General features: G+C 47.5%; 1 protein-coding gene across 3 annotated transcripts; it reads right to left on the minus strand.

Annotated features, from left to right (window-relative positions):
• Nucleotides 1-1362: 1362 nt before the first annotated feature.
• On the minus strand, nt 1363-21664 carry nfkb2 (nuclear factor of kappa light polypeptide gene enhancer in B-cells 2 (p49/p100)). Of its 3 annotated transcripts, XM_085427682.1 has the most exons (24): nt 21266-21664; nt 19507-19608; nt 13019-13058; nt 11641-11710; nt 10901-10941; nt 9627-9725; nt 8704-8855; nt 8091-8203; nt 7650-7808; nt 7243-7347; nt 7073-7161; nt 5716-5854; nt 5359-5469; nt 5011-5223; nt 4776-4917; nt 4578-4692; nt 4050-4257; nt 3797-3966; nt 3610-3712; nt 3359-3537; nt 3068-3155; nt 2815-2984; nt 2052-2163; nt 1363-1848 (listed from the first exon to the last, which is right to left on the minus strand). In XM_085427682.1, exons 2-24 carry the CDS (start codon nt 19521-19523, stop codon nt 1778-1780), a joined length of 2706 nt encoding a protein of 901 aa, XP_085283808.1. In that variant the 5' UTR covers nt 19524-19608; nt 21266-21664; the 3' UTR covers nt 1363-1777. The 3 variants fall into 3 exon arrangements, with proteins under 3 accessions (XP_085283808.1, XP_085283809.1, XP_085283810.1); XM_085427683.1 differs by lacking the exon at nt 21266-21664 and having other exon boundaries at nt 19507-19953; XM_085427684.1 differs by lacking the exons at nt 19507-19608; nt 21266-21664 and adding an exon at nt 13854-13996 and having other exon boundaries at nt 1364-1848.
• Nucleotides 21665-22545: the final 881 nt, after the last annotated feature.

Below are 22545 nucleotides of genomic sequence, written 5' to 3' on the forward strand. Positions count from 1 at the left end.
CTCCTTCATTTCTGTCAAACACAGCTGTATGACACGTTTCCAGCTGTTAGTATCATGGTTGCTAGGCAACCTGGGCAGTGCAACGGAGGTTAGACCGTCCCATTTCACAAGCCTCGCACTTCCGGCCTTAGCGGTCTTTAAGTACGCGGCCCTTGAGGATCGTTGAGGCTGCAGACCCTGAATTGGGATACAGCCACAGACTAAATACACACTAGAGGTAATCTGGGGAGTGGAAACACATGAGGAAACAGCTGACACTAACAAACCTAACGACTCTGTCAAAATAAAACAGGAAACACTGAGAAAACACAATAATCAAAGAATAAAACAGGAAATACACAAAACACTGAGTGGCAGACCCGGTGCTGTGACACAGACAGGACTTTGTACCTACGCTGAGGCTACTACTGGCTAATCTTCCCTCCCTCACATAGTGACAGTTTTTCCAGCAATGACATCATCTAGTAAATGAATTCATGGCGTATGCCAAATTTGGCAAGTTCTGGTCATGAGTTATCTAAAAATAAATCTGTTCGTCACACAAAGAAACAACTTGATCAACAGCCGATAAACTCATGTCATTGAACTTGGTCTCCCACTCGTATCTAAATATGCGTCTGAGGTCTGATCGGGTGAAGCGGGTTCTGCTGTAGGTTACCAGTGTTGCACTGTGCTGTGAACACTGAGGAAGTTTACCCACACACACAGACCAGTTCGTCCTCTTTGACTCCCACCACCCTCGGGAACACAAACTGGGAGTAATCAGGACAACACAGAAAATGTTCCCACAAAGGAACACACATGTGCAAAGGAGGCTCTTAAAACAAGGTTATCATCAAATCAGAGAAGCTGCACAGAAACGAAGGTCAGACACCAACGAGGGAGAATCAGAAGGACAAACAGGAAGTCAGGTTTGTCAGTCTTCTCCCAGCACGATGTCCCAGTGTAGCTCAGACACACAACAACACAGCAGTGCAGGGAGGACCTCTGCACAGGAGACAGATGCAGTGAAAGAATCCATGATGCAGTCTGAGCTCCTCCGTCTCCAGGTGGATCAATCCTGTGCTGATGGTGAGCCGCCACTTTTTGTTCGCCTCTTGGATCAGAGTTAAAATCCTCTTGCTGAGAGATTACGGTGTGTCAAACACCTGAGACCGCGAGCTTAGCTCCTCCTTTAAACTTACCTCAGAAAACGCGGCCACATGGCGGGCAGGTCGCCGTCTTTTCATTCTGGTAAACTTCAATGTTTATTTTTAATTCCTCTCTGAAGTGCGGTCTGATTGGCTCTTATTTCACATCAAACTTATACGTTTAGTTTTGGTATCGTCACTTTATTTTTGAGGTGCTGGGATCGTCCATATCAGGGAGCAGGCGTGCTGCGTTTCAGACCGGACAGAAAATGGGAAATTCCAGTTTCCAGAATGGAGAAGAAGCAGCTCAGTGTGAAAGTGAAACAACAGATTTATTGATCATTTCATCCACCCAACTTTTCAAAAAGGTTATTGACACAACACACATACTCTTTAATAAAGTGAAATTATTACAGGAAAATGAAACATAAGTTAAAAAGAGCACGCTCTGAGATCTATGGTACAGTTTCAGCGTCGATTCGTCCATCCTCTGTATTTGTTTTATAAAAAACTTCATCTTGATTCGCTGAGCTGGATTTCAAATGTTCGTCTCGATCCTACAGGAAGCAAACGTTTACAGTCCGATCTCTGAAACCCGCTGCAGGTTTCTGATGGATCGCAGAAGGATGGTGCTCGTGACGCACTCGTCACTGCACGCCCGCGGGCGGCTCCACGTCCTCCATTGGTTGGCTGCCGAAGCCGCTGTCGACAGTGACGTCTGATTGAAGAGAAGAATAAGAACGAGGTGAGTGGGTCTGTTGGACGTAACAAAACGTAAGCAGCACTTCGATGTTAGATGTGAGACTAAAAACAGATTCCAGTCGTCGCTGTTCTGCACATGCTCAGTACCGTCCTGCTCTATCGCTGCAGCGTGTAAAACATCAGATCTGAGCAGAGCTAACGGACGCCTCCGTCAGTTACCTGTGTTGTGTTTGTCGTCTCGGAGCTCGGCGTTCCTCAGCAGTCGGACTCCTTCTGTCAGACCGAGAGACTGCAGAGCTTCAACCAGGCCTTCGACTGCACCTCCACCCAGCTGCAAACACACACAAACGTTTAATCTGACCTGCAGCTGTCACAAAGCACACCTCTGCAGCTTAACGTGGAAGACTGCCACGAGCTCCTGTGAGATACATGAGTCACACTGCTGCAGTACCCACATACTCCACCAGGAGGAGCCCATGACATTCAGTTTGTTTCAGTTCTACAGAAAATCACCGAAGTCCCCTCCAGGTGCTTTACGCGGTACGTTAGAGACTCGGCAGTAATAACAGACGCGTTGCTGCTCACAGGTGTCACAGGTGTGTCTGACAACCTGATCGAGATAAACAGGAAACGTCCCTCACAGAGTCTTCCTCTAAATAATAAACTGACAGCGATCATGTGACTGTGTGCACAGGAAGTAGCAGCACAGCTTACGGAAACATCTATGAGCACCAGCGATGCTTCCTGTTTGTGTCGCAGAGCCGGGGCGTGGCTGGCAGGTGAGCTGTTACCTGCAGCTGATTTCAGGGTAAAGACCCTAAAACGGTGGCGAGGACGAACTCCCTGTTAACAGGAAGAGACCTCTAATTGACTCGGGCAGAGGGAGAGGCGGACACGTGGGGTGCCATCACGTGAGGCCGGCTGTCAGACGTGACCCCGCGCAGCCTCAGCGAGGCACGTGTGCAGTGGGCGTGGCTCTTACCTTGTAATGGCGCAGCAGCTGGCGGCAGGGCGTCGGACTGTCCTGGTACAGGTGAGTCAGCGTCATCATGCCCAACTTCTCCGCCAGTTTCTTCCAGGGGACGTCGCCGACGCTCAGCACGTTCACGAGCCGTGACAGCGTGTCCTCGTCGAGCCCCGCGCGCTCCACCTCTGTGGCGGCATCGCAGCTTCACGTTAGCTTGTTTTTAGTAACATCTGAAAGCCGATCAGCTAAAAAGAGAAAACCGACAAACCTTCAGTGCTGCTGGTCGTCGGTCTGATGTTCCCGCTGCCGCGGCGATCCGACTTCGGACTCTTAGATGGCGACAACACTTTCCTGACCTGAAGAGGTGATGTAGCCACACACAACAGCTTCTCTGTTAGCGTCCTCACAAACCGTAACGACGTTCAGAAAATGCCACCTGAGGGTGTACTCTGATTACTCTGAATCGATTACCCCGCTGTTTACGCAGTTGGTCGATCACATGTACATCTGTCGTCTCTACATCTGGAAAATATGCTTTTATTTTGAAAGTACAACTTACCTTTTGGCATTTAGCCAGGTCCAGGGGGGTGTGGCCTCCTGCAGGTCTCTTGCGGGGATTGGATGTCTTTGGGGAGACCTCTCGCTCTTTCTCTTCTTCTCTGATTGGTTCATCTTCATCGTCTGAGGAGGAGGAGCTGAAGAAGAGCGGCTCATCGTTCTCGATGGACTTATCAGCACCTGAGGAACAGCCCACCTTTAATCACCTGTTTGTTAAACGTGGCTCCGCCTCCCCATGTGTGCGTGTCTCACCTGCAGCGATGAGCATGGAGCAGAAGGTCGGCGAGCTGAGGCTTGCGGCTAGGTGGAGCGGCGTGTTTCCTCCAAACGTGCAGGCGTTAACGTCAGCTCGGAGCTGGAAACACAAAGACATTAATGACATCAGATTCACACTGCCGGTTGATGTAAAGAAGCTCCGCCCCCTGCTGTGTCTCGTTACCTCGGTGATGAGCAGGCAGGCCACCTTGAACAGGTTTTCTCTGACGGCCAGGTGGAGGGCGGTGTTCCCGCTCTTCTGCTCAGGCTCGTTTATTTTGGCTCCGCCCTCCACCAGCAGACGCAGGCAGCGCTCGCCGTCCCTCCTCACAGCCAGGTGAAGTGGGTGGAGGCCTGACGGAGAGAAACGTTTCGGTTACTTTCAGCCTTTTATATTTCTGTGTGTGTGTGTGTGTGTGTGTGTGGCATCCTCTCACCGTGGAAATCAGGCATGTTGACCAGGTGGGCGTGGCATTCTCCCAGGTGAGCCAGCAGGAAGCGAAGAATGTTGTGGTCCCCGGCCAGCGCCGCCAGGTGGAGGGGGGTACGGCCATCTTTGTCCACCAGGCTGGGGTCAGCCCCCGCCTTCAGCAGCACCTCCACCACCTTCACCTGCCGTGTGATCACCGCCAGGTGCAAGGGAGTCTGCAGAGGAGGAGGAGTCAGCGGTCACGTGATAAGGATGTTTGCAGCTTCCTGCAGCGCCCTAACCTGCCCAACAGGTGTGTGCTCCGTGCTCCGATCAGAGCACAAACACTCCAAACAGGAAAAACTTCCCAGGACTTTACCTGCGCATCTGAAAACACCTGATCTGCCAGTTTCTGCTTACCTGTCCTCAGACTGCAGCTAAAAAGATGAGGCGAGTTCTAGTTTACCTAGTAACCTGTAAACTATGCAGGATGTTATTACCTGTTACAGCTGGGTTTACTCATTATCTACATCAGACAGGAGGGGGAGGAGCTTACCTGCTGGAGGTGGTTGGCTGTGTTGATGATGCCTTGCTGCTGGCTGCTGAGCAGAGTGTGGATCAGCTGCTGGATCACACCTGTCTGATGATGGATGATGGCCAGGTGTAAAGGTCTGGAAGGAGAAACAAACACGTGAAGCCACCAAACAAACCTCAGAGGAGAAACTTGCTGTGATTGGTTCTCAGAAACACTCACGTGTCTCCGTTTCCATCTTGGATGCCACACAGGTGTCTCTGGATGGCGAGGAGGACGCGAGCGTCTCCAGTGCTGCAGTACTGCAGCAGGGCGGTGGCGGTCTGCCGGGCGCTCTGAGAGACTCTGCTGTTGAGGGCAGCAGCTGGAAACGCAGCACAGGTGGAGGTTCAGGTGAGAGAGCGTACAGCGGCACGTCATCGGCGTACGACGAGAGGAGAACAGTTTTGTTTCTTACCGATCTGAAGGAGCTGCTGACGGAGCGGCGAGTCGCTCTGTCCTCCTGTCTGTCTGTCGGTCTGCTGCTGCTGTTGAGCAGCACCTGACTGAGGGGCGGAGCCTGACATCTGAGCCCCTCCCCCATTACCGAAGCCAGAGAAAGAGACATTAAAAAACCCTCCCGTTCCTGCTCCTCCCCCGGCTCCATTCATCTCCTGGTGGAACTGAAATCCTGCAGAAAGAAGATTCAAAACTCAGGACGGCTGAGGAAAGCCCGGCGCCGCGTCCGTTTGAGTCTGAGAGACGCCTTCCTCGTGTTGATGCGAGGAAATCACCCTTCTCATGCCAATCTTAGAAACATTCCTACCTCCTCCTCCTGATCCACCAAATCCCCCGGCTCCTCCTCCTCCTCTTCCTCCTCTCCAGTGCTCATAGTGAGGCAGCGGCTTCTGCTTCTTCCTCAGCACCTCCTCTTTGTCTGCGAGGGAGAGAAGACGAGACGATGGTGACGGAAAACAAACTAGAAAGTGCGCTTTGTGTCTCTCGCTGCTGTGTAATGAACACCTGAGTGAGTAGGTGAGGACTGAAAGTCTGTGCATGGCAACAGTTTCCACTGTGGGAAACCCCAGAACTGTGACCTTTAACCCCAAACATCTGCGAGCCTCTTTGGGGATTTACCGGCAGCGCCCGGTTAGAATGTGCTGTGTGCAGCGTGGCGGCTCACCTAGGACTTGCGGGATGTAAGTGAACTGTTTGGGGTCACTGCTGTCGCCCGCCTTCTTCCTCCTCAGCTGCAGGAAGACGGTGACGGGCCGCTCGATCTCTGTGCTGTGATAGGCCGGCGTTTTGAACACGATGGCGTACTGCAGGGAGGAGAACAGTTACTCAGTGTTAAGTGTTTTCTTCTTCGTGGCCTCTATTAGACCAGCTTTGCATGAGTGAAGGCTCGAAATAATCCTTCTTTACATTACACAGCCCCTCAGATCACCCTTGGCCTAAAATAAGCTGTTGTAGCTCCTCCCCCTTTAAGACAATGCCAAAGAGCCTCCAACACCACGGAGAACCGCCCGTGTATGGTCTTCCTGTTCCACAGGGGGCGCTCTTGAGCTGGTAAAAGCGTCTTTAACAGACTGGAGAAAAAAGTTTTGCTGGTTTCTGTGAGTATCAGGAACATCACAACAGCACAAGCCGCTTTACAGTATCCTAAACCCTTAACCGACCAATCAGCACGCAGTAGCAGAACAGCAGTGCCTTATGGGAAACATCAGCTCCACTGCGAGCCAAACTAAGGGGCTGGTTCCATTTCAGTTCAGACATGTGATCCACGATGGATCTCTACTAAATAAACGCCTTATTCCTCTCTGAGCACGCTCACAAATGCAAGACTTTAAAGTGGGTGGGGCTTCTGTGGCTGGGAGCTACCTGCCCTTTGTGACATCATACAGAGCAGGAGTAGAAAAACCTGAGGTGAGTGCAGTGATGAGAGCATTTATAAAAACACTGACAGTCGTCTGTGTTCATTGTGCACAGCTGCAGTGCGTCACATGACTTCCTCTTTAATGACGTTACACATGCTGTGCTGTGCGTGGGGGCTTTCCTGCACATCGAAAAAAGCCACCGACACTTTATTAATATTATTTTCACAATTTTTAACGTCACACACCACAAACCCACAAACTGCAGGTTTATTGTGTTGAAGGCTGCCTCTGTTTGTCTCTCGGCGACTCAGACATTTCCTACGAAGCAGATCTGAGACGGGATTTCTGGCAGAGCTGCTTCCCCCAAACGCAGCCTCAAGCTGAAGCTGAGGCAGGTGAACTCGTCCAGCGGGCAGATGTGTCTGCAGCCCGTTTGGAGGAATTCCCCTCAGAGCGCGCACACATGCACACACACGCACACACACACACACACACACACACGCACACACACACACACACACGCACGCACGCACGCACGCACGCACGCACACACACACACACACACACACACACACACACCCCAAATGTAACCCTGACACTAAAACCACATTTTGAGTCTCCAACTTGTGGGGACGGGATATTGGTTCCCACACACACACTTACCTGTTTGTGGACGTCCGTAGGTGAGAAGTCCCCAAATGCCTCCCAGCATCCGTCCTCGTCCTCCTCGTAAAACCGGATCTCGATGTCATCTGAGGAGCACAGAGGCATGATGGGATATGTCTGCAGCCTGAGCGGCGGTGAAAACAAAGCGCTGGAGGTTTGTTGTTTACCTTTCTGGACTTTGTCGCAGAGCAAGAAGATCTCGTCTCCTCCGAGCACCGAGCCGCACGTCTTATCCATGCGGGAGATCTTCAGGTTGGAGGCGTTGGGAGACTCTGCAGGAGGAACAGATTTTTATCAGAGCTGAGCTTCTGTCAGCGTCTGCAGTGCGGTTCATTTTCTGCTTCTTCATCAGTTACATTGTTTACTTTAATAAACAAACTGGTTACTTCAGCACTAAACACGTCTGCAAATACAGCTCATCGTTACAAAGTTCACTGCGCTCAGATCAGCTGAGCAGGACGCTCAAACCTCTATCCAATCAGAGGCCTGAGGACGCTGCATGGTCAGCATTGATTTCGTCCACCTCTGCAGCACAGCGAGCTCTCGTCTAAGCAAATCTTTACTGAGGACTCACTGCTGTCGTAGATGGGGTTGGAGACGACGGGCTTCAGCGCTCGGGTGAAGGCGCCGGTGCTGTCCTGCAGGTAGGCGGTGAACTTTAACCTGACGATGTTCAGGTCCATCGTCTTCCCTAGCTCCTTGGCCTCCTTCACGATGGCCGACTCCTCGACATCTGCAAACACGCACGAGTTCGACACCTTTTATTCTGCTCGTCCCGCTGAGCTGATCGCTACGTGTACGGTCTGACGTTCGTGTGCGGACATGACAGCACGGCATGTTCTGATGCTTAAAGAAACAGGAAGTTCAAAAACTGAAAGGAGAATTCTGACTTTCTGTTTCTGAACGTCTGAAAGCAAAACGATTACTTATCGTTTCTGAAAACGAACAGCAAACCATTTTAAACGGTGACAAAGCGAAACAAAGACTCAGGACTGAGGTGTTCAGGTGAGTCTACCTGTCAGGTGACAGTGCGGCCCTTTGAGCCGCTTCTTCTCTTCTCTCAGCCTCCGGGTCAGAACTTCAACCACACCCTTCTTGGTCACATGGAGGATCCCCAGGTTGCTGAACCTACAGGAAGTGACATCATCCATTATGCACAGTCTCTTTTCTACATAAAGGTCGTGACTGCAGTGAAACACAGGCAGCGATGTGTTCAGTGTGTTTTTGTTTTTCTCTCTGGGTTTTTTCATTGCAGTAAAGATTCCCAACACTTTGCTGGATTTCATCTGAATCTCAGACAGAAAGCTGCGACTTCCTCTTTGGACTTTTCCCTCACAGCAGCACAAAGAGGCACAAACACACAAACCGTCTGCCTCTCTGTCTTTAAACTGTCTGACACTAAATCCAAACTTTAGAGCAACAAAGAGCACATCGAAAACAACATCCAACTGACAAAGAAAACGAAATAACAATAAAATAAATATTAAATAAAAAAGATTCAAAGTGACCAAAGACTGACTAGAAGCTGACTCTGAGGGGGTCCTTGTGTTTTTTAATAATAATAAGGCCAAGGGGAAGTAAATAAAAAGGGAGGGGGTAATAATGCCGTGATGTGATTGGATACTGACGAGGCGGTGAGGTCGTTGGGGCCAATGTCGATGGTGCAGGTGCCGTTTTCGACGCAGTGGCGTCCAACCAGACTGTGGGCGTGGACGCGAGGAGGGTCGGTGTGCGTCACTAGCTGGACCTCGACCCGGGCCAGACCCACGTAGTTATTGATCTGAGGAACAAAGACAGCATTACGGTCTGCACGCCACAGGCGGGCTTCAGGTTGGACTCCATGAACAGCTTTAATAAAAATGGTGGATGTTCTGGTTAAAGGTGTGTAAAGATGAAGGCTGGAGGTTCTGCAGTGGTGAACTTTGAGCCACGTGTTGCACAATTATTACACAAACATCAGAAAACGTATTGTGGGAGAACGTTTCAAAACCTGCTTTAGGACACGAACGATAACGAGCCCAGCGTGGAGCCCTGTGGGACACCGGCTTTTACGTCATTACCACACACGCGTGGCTCTCTGCGGATAAACATTTATGTTTATTATTGCTAAGAGCTCCTCCGAGCGTCTCCACGCACAGGGAGATCAGGTGTAGTACCGAGCTCTCCCACATTTCCTGTCCTGAAAATACCCGATAAAAAAGTTCCAAAAAGTCTTTAACTGTAAATGTAGAGAGACAGCACGAACAGGGACGCTCATCGGATTCCCTGGATGCAAACTGTCAGTGTGCGTGAAGAACATTTGTTCCTCAAACTGTCGTGAAGATCGGTACAAATGTGGTGCTCGCCCCCACCTGGCTGGAAACTCCACGTCCACATTTCAAGATCAACACTGATTGATTATTGGATCGTTCATCCAGAAACAAATGTCCGAGGGTTTGTTTTTTAAAACGACCTGACTGAGTTCAGTTTTAGGTCGACGTACAGAAACATTGACCGCCGGAGAGGTGAACGTGGCAAAATGCCGAGGTTGTTATTGACGTGTGTTACCCACCCTCACTGTGGGGTACGTTCTCTTGTTCTTCTCGCTGGAGGCCCCCGGGAGCCCGCCGTGTGATGGACCCTCGCACTCATAACGGAAACGAAATCCCCTCTGTAAACACACACACGTTAAAGATAAGCACAGCAGTCAAGATAAGGGAACATCTGTATTTGTTTCCCTGAGCCGTCACGCTCACAGTTTCACTTTCTCTTCAAAGCAGTGCATGAATTCAACAACATTTAAAACAAGGCGACGGGTCTGAAACTGTTGTTCATTTCATTACAAACAGCTGCTGTGTGCATGACTCGTGATCTTAAACTTTATTAAAACTTTATTCTGAAGAAAAGCTAAAACTGCGACTGCATATCAGAGCCGGTGTGCAGGCTGTGGTGCTGTGAGCGTTTGCGTCACTACTTCAGCACTGGTTGCGTAAACTCGGCACTTCCTTTGTCTTCAGAGCAGAACTGAGCGATTTGCATAGAGACAGTCAGCAGACACGCAACCTTTAGCAGCAGAAACTCCCTGTTTGTGCTTGTCGGCTCTGTCCCGTGTTCTTATATGACTGTTGGGAAAACCCTGGAAGTGACTGTTGTATTAACGTGTGGATCAGCCTGCCGGGGAAGCACCGCTCTGAGTCTGAACGAAGTCTCTTCTTCCTGTTTGAGCTTCAGCTCAGGTCGGAGCTTTGAGCTCATTCATCACCTCACGCTGTTCAAATCCTTTGTTTGTTTGCTTTGCCATGCAGGGCATCGTTCGGCTTCACGTTACACACAACAACAAACACATTTTTGTGTCGTGCTGCTGGTGTTACGTCATCACGCTGCATCCCACCACAGCTGTAGACTTTGTATTGTCAGAGCTTTTCTACTTCAAACTTTAAAACATCAGGATAAGACGTTAATGTTATGATGTCTGTGGTAGGCTCAGGGGAATAAAACTGGACTGGGACAAAGCAGTGAACCTGACTCTGATCCCTGTGGGACACCATCAGCAGCTACAGCACTTAATGGACCGTTCGTCGGTAATGCTGGCGTCTGTTAATCACTCCACCGGTGAATAAAATTCAAATGAGGACTAACAAAGGAACAATCACGTTTAAACCATTGTTGAAGATCTGAACCACCAAGAATCCAGGTTTATCAGGCCGTCTGTGTCTTATTGCTACGCTATATTGTTGACGACTGCTTCGATCTTTATCTTTGTCACCTCCATGTTTCCACTGCAGTCTTTATCCACCCACCGCTGCCTTGTCGTGTTTGTAACAGGAAGTAAGATGTGAGTCTCACCTGTTTGGGCTCTTCGATGATCTGAATGTACGGGCCGTGAGCTACAACACAAACACAGGTGAAGAAAAAACACTCGTCAGTCGCTGTGACTGATCATTTCTCAAAATCATCATCAACTTTCACTATTTCATCAGCGAGAAGCAAAATGTTACCAGACGTGAGTAAATTGTAGAAGGTTCTAGATGACCAGGTGTTATTCGCTGGAGTTTTGTGGAGTTTCTTGTAACATGTTACAGTACTGATGCCCACTAACCGACACACACACACACTTCTGGGTATGAAACCCAGACTGTACATGTTTCTAAAACTGAGGGAGGGTACTGGGGCGCCCCCAGGGCAGGATCAGAGAGCTGCGTCCATCCTGAGCTGTTTGAGGTTGTAGCAAAACCTAAAGATGGTGAAAGGCTCTGGACTTCACAAGGCTTGGTTTCAAACACACTCGTGTGTTCTCAGGAGCTCCTGACTCCAGCCTGACCGTGTTCTCAGTCAGACCCGTTAATGGTTCACCTTTGACCTTTTTAAACCAGATGTTGTGGTGCAGTGAGATGCTTCAGACAGGAGGTCAGTGTGTTAAAGGCAACAAACTGACTTAAATAACAAACACAAATGAGAGTCTGCAGATTGATGTTGTTTCCTACAATGGCACGCATCTTTTTTCTGATTAAGGAGGCAAAAAATGAGCTGGGAGTTCAACCTGTTCCATAGTTTGACGTGACTGTGACATCGTCCTGAATGCTCACCTGTCTCAGGCATGAAGGGCTCTGTCTTTATGTCCACTGGAATATAGTCGTACGGCATGAACTGCTGCAGCTGAGGACGAACAAGCAGAAACATCTTTAACAGAGCGTCGATCGATCGTCTTTACAGCTCAGACCTTTCAGTACCATCAGACTGTGCTGTCGGTGTAAAAGCACATGTTACAGTTGTGATGTATAAAGGCAGCGGGCCCAATGTCGATCCCTGTGGAACACCTCCATCACACAGGAAGCGGCTCGTTCGTTGTGCCTCACTCTGTGGCTTACGATTGGTCGCTGGCGGACATTCCAGACTCCAGTTGCCTAGGTAACCCTTGTAAAACAGTTTCAGGGGCTTCATAACGTTCCTGTGAATCATCGATTTATCGGCAAAACTGACACATCCCTGGTATCAAAATGATTGATCAGTTAAACGTGAATCATTAGCGCTGTAAACCCCCTCGCAGCCCCTCAGATTTCTGCTTTTTAACGAGTTTCAAACGAATCGGTTATTTCTTACCGTAACTGAAGCACTCTGTTCTTTAACTGCCTCCACTTGTTTTACACCTTTCTGCATGATTGCATTCAGCTGCACAGAATTCACTCATATAGAGAATGAAGAAGATTTTAAATGTCATTTTTGGGATGCTTTACCAAATTTAAGCTTGTAAGTTGCACATTAATCCTGAGCCACGTCTACAGGAGCGACAACTGCGGCCGTCCTAATGAACGCACCGCGCTGAGCTCGTACTCCAGCAGCTAACCTGAAGCAGACACCCAGTGCAAACATCTGGAGCCTGTTTGGCTTGTGGTAGGCCTCCTCAGTTAATGAGAAGCAGGAACAACTTTATTCAAACGCGTTGTTGTTGCATCAAAGCGAAAACGAGCAGCAACCGACTGAAGCTCTGCGACGCTTCGTTGTGTCACCTGCACCTCTCGCCTGGTTAAATACAAAGCTGTGCTTCTTTGAATGAGAAGTGGCTTCCTCTTTAACTGGAAACGGTGTCATTGCTCCCGAGTCAACATCCAACACTGATCCGATCCTCGCGCACCGTATGAAAAGTTTTCTGAACTGGTTTTGTGTCGCTGCTTCCTGCTGAGGTCTCCACAGGTTTACAACAAAGAGCCCACCGCACGCTTTGATTTCAGGCTTTGATGTAAACGCGTCTCTTCTTTTAGACATCAAATAAAACTTCACAGATGTGCAGAAAACCTCTGAATCCACTCAGGATGATGTAATCAGAGGAGACCTGAAATCATTTCCACGTTCTCGTGTCAGAACGAACGGTTAGAGCGAGGCTCAGGCACGCTCGCTGATCAGCTGGATTAAAAACACACTTCCTGTAGTGGAGAGAATAAAGACAAATGTAGAGAAAGTACTTACGTCGTGCTCGTAGCCGCCGATGAACTGGGCTTCAGTCATCCTGCAGCACAAACAGAGACAGTCAGTGAGAAGCGTTGAGAAAGTCAGAGGCGTGTCGGAGGAACCATCGGCCGAGCCGAGTCGCTTTAAGCCCCCTCAGGGTGAAGCTGAAAGTCCCGAGAGGCGGACAAAGACACAAGAGCGCAGCAAAGCGATCCAAAGTTCAGCAGTTTCACTTTCACGCACTCAAACACTGCACGACCTCTCTCCTTCCCTCCTTCTTCTCTGCTGTTTGTCTCTAATCTCCCCCCTCTCTCTCTGCCCCTCCCCTTCCCGTATCTCGCTCTGCTTTCAGTCACTTCCTGGAAGTGGCTGAGCTGAGGAAAACCCCCAGAATCCCAGGCCTGCAGAGAGAGGAGGCGGGGCTACAGCTGCTGATGTCACTCTGCTGCTGCCGGTGAGGCAGACGAGGAAGAAGAGCAACAACAAACAAAAAGAAAAACAGAGATAAACATTCGAGCTGAAAAATAAAGACAGAGTCGACATCCTGAGACAGTTAAAGTCTTTAAATAACACTCATGATGGTGTGAACGACTTCTACAGAAACAGCTTCGAATGGAAGCAGCCGTGTGGAGCTTAAAGAGCAGTAAATAACTACAGCCGCACTCTCACAGCTTATTTCACCTCATCAGAGCGTAAACAGCTGATGAGGTCTGCAGCACAGTCACGAGAGAGCGGACGAGAAACCGGCCCGACAGCGTTCAGCCGTCAGACCCCAGCAGTTTAACACTGAGACAAAGCAGCTGATTAAAGCTGAAGCCCAGCGTGAAGCTAGAACCAGCAGACAGGGACGAACCTGCAGAGGTTACAGCTGTGAACGGCGCTCTGTCACAGCCGGGCGTCCGGCTCCGCTCTGCTTCCTCTTTGCTCTCTTTTCTGTCTTTTTGCTGGTTTCTCGTTCGACTTCCTGTCCCTCGTCTAACGCCTCTGACTCAAAACTGATGCGAAGCTCACTGCTCTCCCAGCTTCAACCCGCTGTGACGGGACAGCCCCTCTCAGCGCATCGACCAATCAGAGCGCTGTGCAGAGACAAACCCACAAAGGTAGAGTACGAGCAAGATGAGAGAAAACCCGAGGGGAAGTCTGCAGGAATCCACAGAGGTTATTTCTTTCATGTTTCCCTGAAACAGCTTCAGTCATTCGCTTGAATTAACCTGATGAAACATTTCTTCACCTGCAGCGTGAGAAGCACCGAACGCGATGCAGACACACAAACAACAGCTGAGGATGCCCATGCGACACACTTCATGTTTGTGACCTCGAGCAGACGTCCCAGGCTGCTTCCAGCTCCTTCAGCTTGTTTCCCGAAGCATCCGGACGCTCTACAGCCGAAGAGCTTCAGTCATTCACCACAGAAGAACAGCTGACAGCAGCTGCAGGAATCTTTAAGACCTGCAGTTTAACTGATGTGTGTTATCTGGCTTCACGGACAGAGAGCTGGGTGTCATCAGCATAGCAGTAGAAATGTTTGCTATGATGATCCAGCCTGAGGGAAGCATGTATGATGTGAACAGAGCCGCGCGCTCAGTTTGTGAAACTTTATCTTCAGTTACAGTTTGACTTTTGTGTAATACCGATTTGCACCAGCAGATGGTACAATGAGTCATCGTCACGCACATTATTAACATCTGTATTTAAAAAAACATGCCAGTGCAAATGTGATGTCACATTCTTCGTTTGTGTGTATTTAACCAAACTGTGGATCCTGATTCGTCTCACCAGTAAATAAAAACGCTGCAGGTTTGAATGGATCTGAAAGCTTCTTCCACCTGCTGATCAGAGCTTATTGATTACTGCACATTGTTCCTAGTTTAGTTTATTTGTGTCTTTTCTTTATTTTGTTGGATTTGTTCTTCTCGTGTCTTATTCACGGTTTGTGAGTCAGCTGTGAGCTGCACTGACCTTCATGAAACTTGTGCAGCTTGAATCTGGTTATGTTTGGTTTATGATGGTTATAAATAATCAGCCTGAGACGTTCGAGCTGCAGACTGAGTTTCTGCTATCGGCCTCACTGCCGCTCCTGATTCTGTCGCTGCATTTCTACCCCACACTGAAGCAACGAGCAAAGTGCTGCATAACAAGTAAAAATAAGAATAATCATTTAATAAAGAAAGACAAGAGAAATAAGATAAAAAGTAAAACAATGATAGAAAAACAGAAGCTGAACCCAGTCTGAAGCTGAGAACGATGATGAAGAGAAGGGTTTTCTTCAGTTTGAAGGCTGGTAATGAGGAAGACGATTCTGGAGTTTCACAACACCCGGTCAGCAGTGCGAACCAATCAGCAGCTAGTAGGCGGACCTCAGTGAATGACACGTGACGTAGACGAACCCCGTAAAGCAGTTAGCGACAATATTTGAAATGTTTGTGTGCACGTCACCGGAAGCCAGTGCAACAATCAGAGGACGGGCCAATAATGGCCACGCCTCCGTGTCAGCAGCATTATGAACCCGCTGCAATCATTATATTAGACCTTTCTACCAGAAACAGACGGTTTAACTTCAGTTAAGTCTAAAGTACGCTGCTTTATCAACGTATTCGATACCTGAGCCAAATGAAAGAATCAAATATGACTCCAACATTACCTGATGTCAGGGCTCAAGATCTGAAGGAGGAGTTATGGAGAGTGCGACCGGCAGCTGATGAACGTCATGTAGGTTCAGAGGGTCATTAATATGGCCCAAAAAATCATTGGACATCCTCTTCCCTCCCTGAAGGACCGGCACATCAGCTGACCTGATTGGCTACCTCCCTGGACTTTTTTTGGGGGGGGGTAACAACAATAATAATAATAATAACAATAAAAATGTGCAATAAAACGTCCCTTTTATTTCTTCCTTTTATTTAGTTAAGTTACTGTGTTGTCCTGTTTGTGTTGTGTGTCGTATTTCATTGTACTGTTGTTCTAGGTATGACTGTGCAATGACAACAAAGAGTTACCCGTCAGAGCGTCATCAGCATAGAAATGATCCGCAACATGTGGCAGCACATGCAGTGAAAAGACAAGTGGTCCCAGACCCGAACCCTGAGGTATGCCCCAGAGACAGTATCCGACAGTTCAGGAGATCCAGATCATGTGATCCACTGTATCAGAGCAGCATCACCACCGTCAACAACACATGCGATCATTAACAACAGACAAAAGAGCAGCTTCTGTGGAGCCAGGCTGAAAAACCTGCAGCTGCTGGAAATCCACGTCCTCCAATACGTTAGAAGGAAAAGACGAAGAGCAGGACGAGGGTGGAGATCTACAGGTGGAGCGTTTCATGCTTACGTAGACCGTCCCTTAGACTCACAAACATTTCTAAATGTTAAAACAGATGAGACAGTCATTTACAGGCAGGAGGATTCGACCTGTCAGTAACATTAGTTAGTAAGAAACGCTCAAAGTGATGGATCAGAACGTTAGAGCCAATAAGAAACTGAAATAATCTCAAATCAGATCCAGATTATTAACAGAGCTTCTGTCATGAAAACAAACATCTTGTAACCGCCTCGAGTAGAGATTAAAACCTTAAAAGCTGAACTTTAACTTTTCCATTCAGATAAATCAGATTGTTTCCACCAGAGCAGAAATATTTATATCAATATATACATTTGAAAATTTGCGATAACGATATAACTGACGATATAATTGACACGAGACAAAATACTTTACAACTCCTCAACTTTATTAGTGCAAAAAACCCCATCAATGCATTTCCACTGAAACAAGCAGCTGTTTTTTATGTGCATTAAAGTTATATAAACATGTAACAGTGCAAATGCAAATTCCTCGCTGACAGTTTAACCAAAAGGCATTTCCAGTGGAAACTGGCCGACACATCCTCAGCATAACCATGTATAATATCCACAAAACTTAAAGAGCTTATACACACACAGTACGGTAATATTATGTTGAAGCACAGTACGTATCACTCCGCGAGGCTCCGCCTACGATAGCCGTAACGCTCCGACAATCCATCAAGCGGTGCGGCTTCGTAGCTCAGCAAAGTCGTACTGAAACATTTGACAGATTTTCGAGCGCCGTGCACATAAAATCGTCTCGAGGTCAGTAAACACAACCAGAGTTCATACATAAGGCGCACGGGATTATAAGGGGCTCTGTCGACTGTCAGACAAATCAAAGGATTGATTTTAAGTGCGCCGTATTTTCCAAACAACACGGTAATAACGACGGCCCGCTAGCATGCGCTACCAAAAATAGTGCTTTGTTGTGTATCTGACGGAGGAAAGCCAAACCAGTTCCACACCAGTGAAGCTGCAGCATTTTACAAACCAGTTCAGGTTCATGGTTTCACTCAACGATCCGCTTTCGCTCTTCTCATTCTGCGTCGCCGCCATTTTTCGGCCATGTGCGTATGTAAACAAAGGCACTGCGCATGCGCGTTTTACCCATATTCTATCGCCATATTTCATTTTCTTATCGTTGCCCAACATCATACCGGTGTTACTGTGAACGGTGTGAAATGACCCAGCACTAGTTTCCACACTGATAAACACGTTTATGTTCTTTTTACTGCAGTGATACGAGTGTCTGAATCCACTATTGTTCTGTGATGAGAAGTTCAATGGAGGCATGTAAAATCAGGAAATATTTGCCATGAGTCAGAGAATATTCCCCACATATGAACTTCTAAATGTAACAGCAACAACGTCGTCTTTGCTGCCTGTTAGCAGAACAACCGCCAGAAGAACTTTAATAAACTTTAAATAAACCAGGGTGTGTGTGGGCTTCACGGGGACACAAACGCTGCTCTTTTAGTTTCTCATCAAGGAAAAATGAACTAGAACGACTCGAATACACCTGTTATTATTCTCACTACAACATTATTATTATTTCCTGTTGTTATTATTATTATTGCAAACATACACTGAGCTGATACAGGAGTGATGAGGAAAACCGACAGCGTCTAACGTGTATTTTTACCTGACAGGCGCAGACAGGGCGTCACTTATAATCCAAATCTGAGGATGAGATGGTTTGTCAGTTTTATTTTCTTATTCTGACCCGTATTAAACTGGCCCCTATTGTAAACATCAGGCGCTTCCTGCAGCTTGGCTCTGATTATGAGGAAGAGCAGCAACAAACTGAACGAATAAACAAACGTCAGTCTGCATCAGAGGTTCCCATCGCTTTCAGGTGAGAGCCATATAGAGTCAAACTTTCCGCTGCGCTGGGATGTTTTGTAGCAACCGCTGTTTCAGAAACAACCTCCATGCGCCTTAACGAGGTGTTAGTCATCAGCTGCTGGTTGTCACGGAAACACAAAACAGACTGAGGTCTCAGCTGGTCAGATGATTTATTTAATCTAAAACAGGCTGCTGTCGGCTTGGGACCGAAGCATCAGTCCATCCTCCGTCTCAAACAGGCTCCTGTCTCTTTAAAAACATACTTTTCTCTGATTGGACAACTTGTGGAAGCCTGCAGAGGGGCACTACGTACCTACATGTGAGCTGCGCTGAATGATGATTTATGCAATCCACGAGAGAAAGCATGACACGCTTCAGAGCGGCGGTCTGTTGGCGGTTTAAAAATGATTTCTTTCCTGCAAATCAAGTCAGGGGCGAGGGGGTGGAGCCTACAGCCGGAGGACGCAGACACTACGCAGGTTTGGGTTCATTTCCTCAGGTGATCGAACACACCTGTCTGGCAACCCACGCAGACACGTGGAGGACAAACACACCCGAGTGCACCAAGCGTGACACTGTCACATTTTCACGACCTTTAACCTTTTGATTCATGTTTGTGTTTGCTCTCATTCATCAGCTCACGGTCGGTGTTTCACTGTCAGAGGGTAAAAAACTCGTTTGGAGGACCAATCACATCACTGCTCTTTATGTGTGTGTTTGTGTGTGCTGCATAAAGCGCTGTGAGTGCAGTCAGTGTAACATTGAAGTGAAGTCGTTCTGATTAAAAATGGTGAAAAGAACATGGACCCAAACGTCTTGGGTCGCAGCAGATGGCCCCGCCCCTCCCTGAGCCTGGTTCTGCTGGAGGTTTCTTCCTGTTAAAAGGGAGTTTTTCCTTCCCACTGTCACCAAAGTGCTGCTCATAGGGGGTCATATGATTGTTGGGGTTTTGTCTGTATGTATTATTGTAGGGTCGACCTTACAATATAAAGCACCTTGAGGCGACTGTTATAAATAAAGTTGAATTAATATTACTAATAACAACAACAACAATAATAATAATAGTGCCATGACGATTTAAAACAAAACCCTGGCGCTGCAGCGAGCAGGACAGGAAGTGAGATACACAACCTGCTTTAACTTCAGTGCACAACCTACAAACCAAAACAAAAATCACTTTTTGGAGCTTCGGGGCTTCCGTAGAAACCACAGAAACATTCCTGTGCGTCGCTGAGCTTTGAGCAACAGGATTCCAAAACATCTCATAACAAACAGGAAACGCATCACAGCACATTACAGGGTTAACAGCAGACGTACCGCAGGGCTCCTGCCATGGCTCAGCGCTGACAACGACGATGATGATGATGAGGAGGAGGAGGAGGCGGCAGCTGACCTGTTCTTCCTCCTTCAGGGATTTTCCTGTGGATGGTAAGCGAAGGGTTAATGACACAGCTCAGTGCTGATGGAGTCACATCAGTGGGAATTTCCACCCTCCTCCTCCTCTGTGATGTGTGGGGACGATCAGGGAGCTCAGGCCCAACAGACACAGTTAAAGGAGCAGTCCGCCTTCACCACAGCCTCAGTTTCACAGGGTTAGCTTAGCACAAACACTGAGAACCAATGGAAACTGTTAGCCTAAAACCCAACAGGAGGAGGAGGGGGAGCAGCTCTGGAAAGGTCACATTTACATCTGCTTTCATGTGTTTTTGGAAAAATGTTTTTCAAGCTACTCAGAAAAATTCATCTTTCAAAGAAAATGATGAATTTTTTTCAATGATTTGCAAACCAAACGAGGCGTTTAGGCGCCGTCAGAACTTTCTGTCCTACAAACAGACGAGGAAGACTTGCTGAAGCTTCGCTGCTTCCTCCAAACACAGTTTTCTGAACTTTGACTCTCGGACCTCGGCCTTATTTAAACTCTCCTCAGCTTCTTTAATCTGCTTTGATATTTTCACGTCTGTAAGGTAGAAATTCTCCTTTCATTCATTTTTCCAGAGCGGACAAAAAAGTCTCATTTTAATGTAGCACCATCAGCACCATCAGCACCACATCTGTGCTCTGCGAGCGTCACGTGATTGTTGGCTGCTGTCTGTTGTATATTTGTGAGTCTGTGAGCACCTTGAGGCGACTGCTGTTGTCTTTGGTGCTTTATAAATAAAACAGACAAGATGATTAAATATTGTAACATCTGTGTCTAGAAAATTCTCTTTTGATCATATTTACAGTAATGAAGTCTGTGGATGTCATCAGAGCGCCTTAAAGGAAAACTTCAGGCTCAGAGGTCAGTGTCATAACGATGAATGTTCCCTAACCCTGCAGATGTCTGACGTCAGCACGGCTGTTTCACGGGTTCGTTTCGGGGAAATGTGCGAGCAGAGCCACACGCGTTGGATCCACCGTGAACACCTGGATGGAGGTGATGCAGGTGTGGCGGAGCGCCTGGAGCCGCCTCGGGTCACACGGGGTAAAACGGCCGACGGCAGGGCTGGCGTGCAGCACGCTTCCTGTTAGAAAGGCCTTGTTTCCTCTGGAACTTCTTTCAGGTACATCTGAGCCGCAGGTGGGCCACACCGAGACCACCACACGCCACACTGGAAGTCCTCACTCCGCGGCCCCTCGGCAGGATTCCGGAAACTGGCGAATCTGAGGGCTCGGTATGCGGTAAAGGATCATTTTGAACTGTGAAGCAGCTCAAGAACAAACCCCAGGAGCCGAGCACAGTGGCTATTTAACTGGATTCTTTGCGCCTGACAACAAACACGAGCCTGGATTACAGAAGCAGAACGAGCCAGTTTAAACATCACAGCGCAACCTCAACACCTCCAACACCTCCACACTTCATCTGCATCAAACACAGCCAGCGCTGAAACGACCCAATAATCGATCATCAATAATCCTCAGTGATCGAGTAACAGCTCCTCACGTCACCCCGAATGTTTGTCACGCGAGAATGAGGCACATTAAAGTTCGGCTGTGGTGGAATCACCTGAGTTACAGGTGCGTGTCCAGCGCTCGGTTAATAATTTTATTTTATTGATCAGCAGTTTGACTTTAAACGAAGTTAAAGAAACGTTACCTGCGCGCAGCTCTCAAGGTTCACTTCAGTCTGGAAACTCCAAACTGGATTCAGCAACAAGACCAAGATCACAACCCCAAGGTCACGTCCTGCTCCCGATTTTCAAAATAAAGCTAAGAACCCTGCACCTCTGATGTGAAGCGAACAGGAGAGAAATCAGTGTGAAAAACATTCAAACGAGAAGAGAAAAAAACAACAAAAAAGGAGGACAATAAAACAATAACAGTCGCAAAAAATATTCAGGAAAATTAAAAAACAGCATTTCAAATGTTTTTTTATTTATATATCAAAAATTCACATTATCTTAATTTTTATTTATTTCCTGTGAACTCATCGACTGTAATACATTCAGTTCAGAGATATCACTATTTCATTTGAATTTTTAGATTTTGTTTATTTAAAATTCTCCAGATAATTTTATACAAATTATTAAAATAATTAATTTAAGGAGAAAAGCGAAAAGATACAAACATTTTTACACAAACAGAAAAATTAGAAATATAAACAAAAAAAGAAGCTTTTAATGCTTTGTATAAAAATTAAAAAAAAATTAAACTAAATTATATTTAACTATTTCACTATCCTTTCAAAATGTGCGGTAAAATGATGCTTTTGTTTTGATAATCAGGAAGTCATGTCCCGCCCTCCGCAACAAACTTGACTTAGGTCAGCTCGGTTGTCATGGTGACCGCAGGCAGGCAGTCAGATTGGAAAGCCCCAGAGCTGAAGGGGAATTCCGGCACCACGTGGCAAACTCTACCTACTGATTGGTGGATGGTAAAGGGGAGCCACGCCCACCCAGGCAGAAAAACAAGAAGAAAAAAACAAAAAAAACTTGTTTTTTAAAAAACGAATCAAGTTAAAAACTTTACAAAAATAGTAAAAACAAATGAATGATCATAAAGAGAAAAATACAAAAACACGAAAAATATTACATATATTCTTTTACTGCTCCTATACAGCTGTGTGTGTGTGTACGTGATTGCACTCAGGTGTTATTACGTTCACAGCACTGTGGCATGAGCTGAGCCGGCCTGTGCAGGTCACAGTCGGGGAAGTACCCTCTTGTGTATCTATGAAATCACTGATTCGTCAGATGAGTCGTGAGCGTCATCGCTCATCAGCTCAGGCTGAGAACGGTGTGGAGGGAGGTGCACGCTGTTCCCCGCTCTCCACCTGGATCCACCAAACATGAATCCAGGTAAACGTCTCAGGTGCTTCTGCACCTGCAGCGAGTGCTGACGTCATGCTCAGCCGATGACCCATTAAGATTCTGTCTT

Source organism: Rhamphochromis longiceps, linkage group LG13 (assembly GCF_057381845.1).
Source record: "Rhamphochromis longiceps isolate RC_006_pf linkage group LG13, R_longiceps_female_GT1.1, whole genome shotgun sequence".
Lineage (NCBI taxonomy): Eukaryota > Metazoa > Chordata > Actinopteri > Cichliformes > Cichlidae > Rhamphochromis > Rhamphochromis longiceps.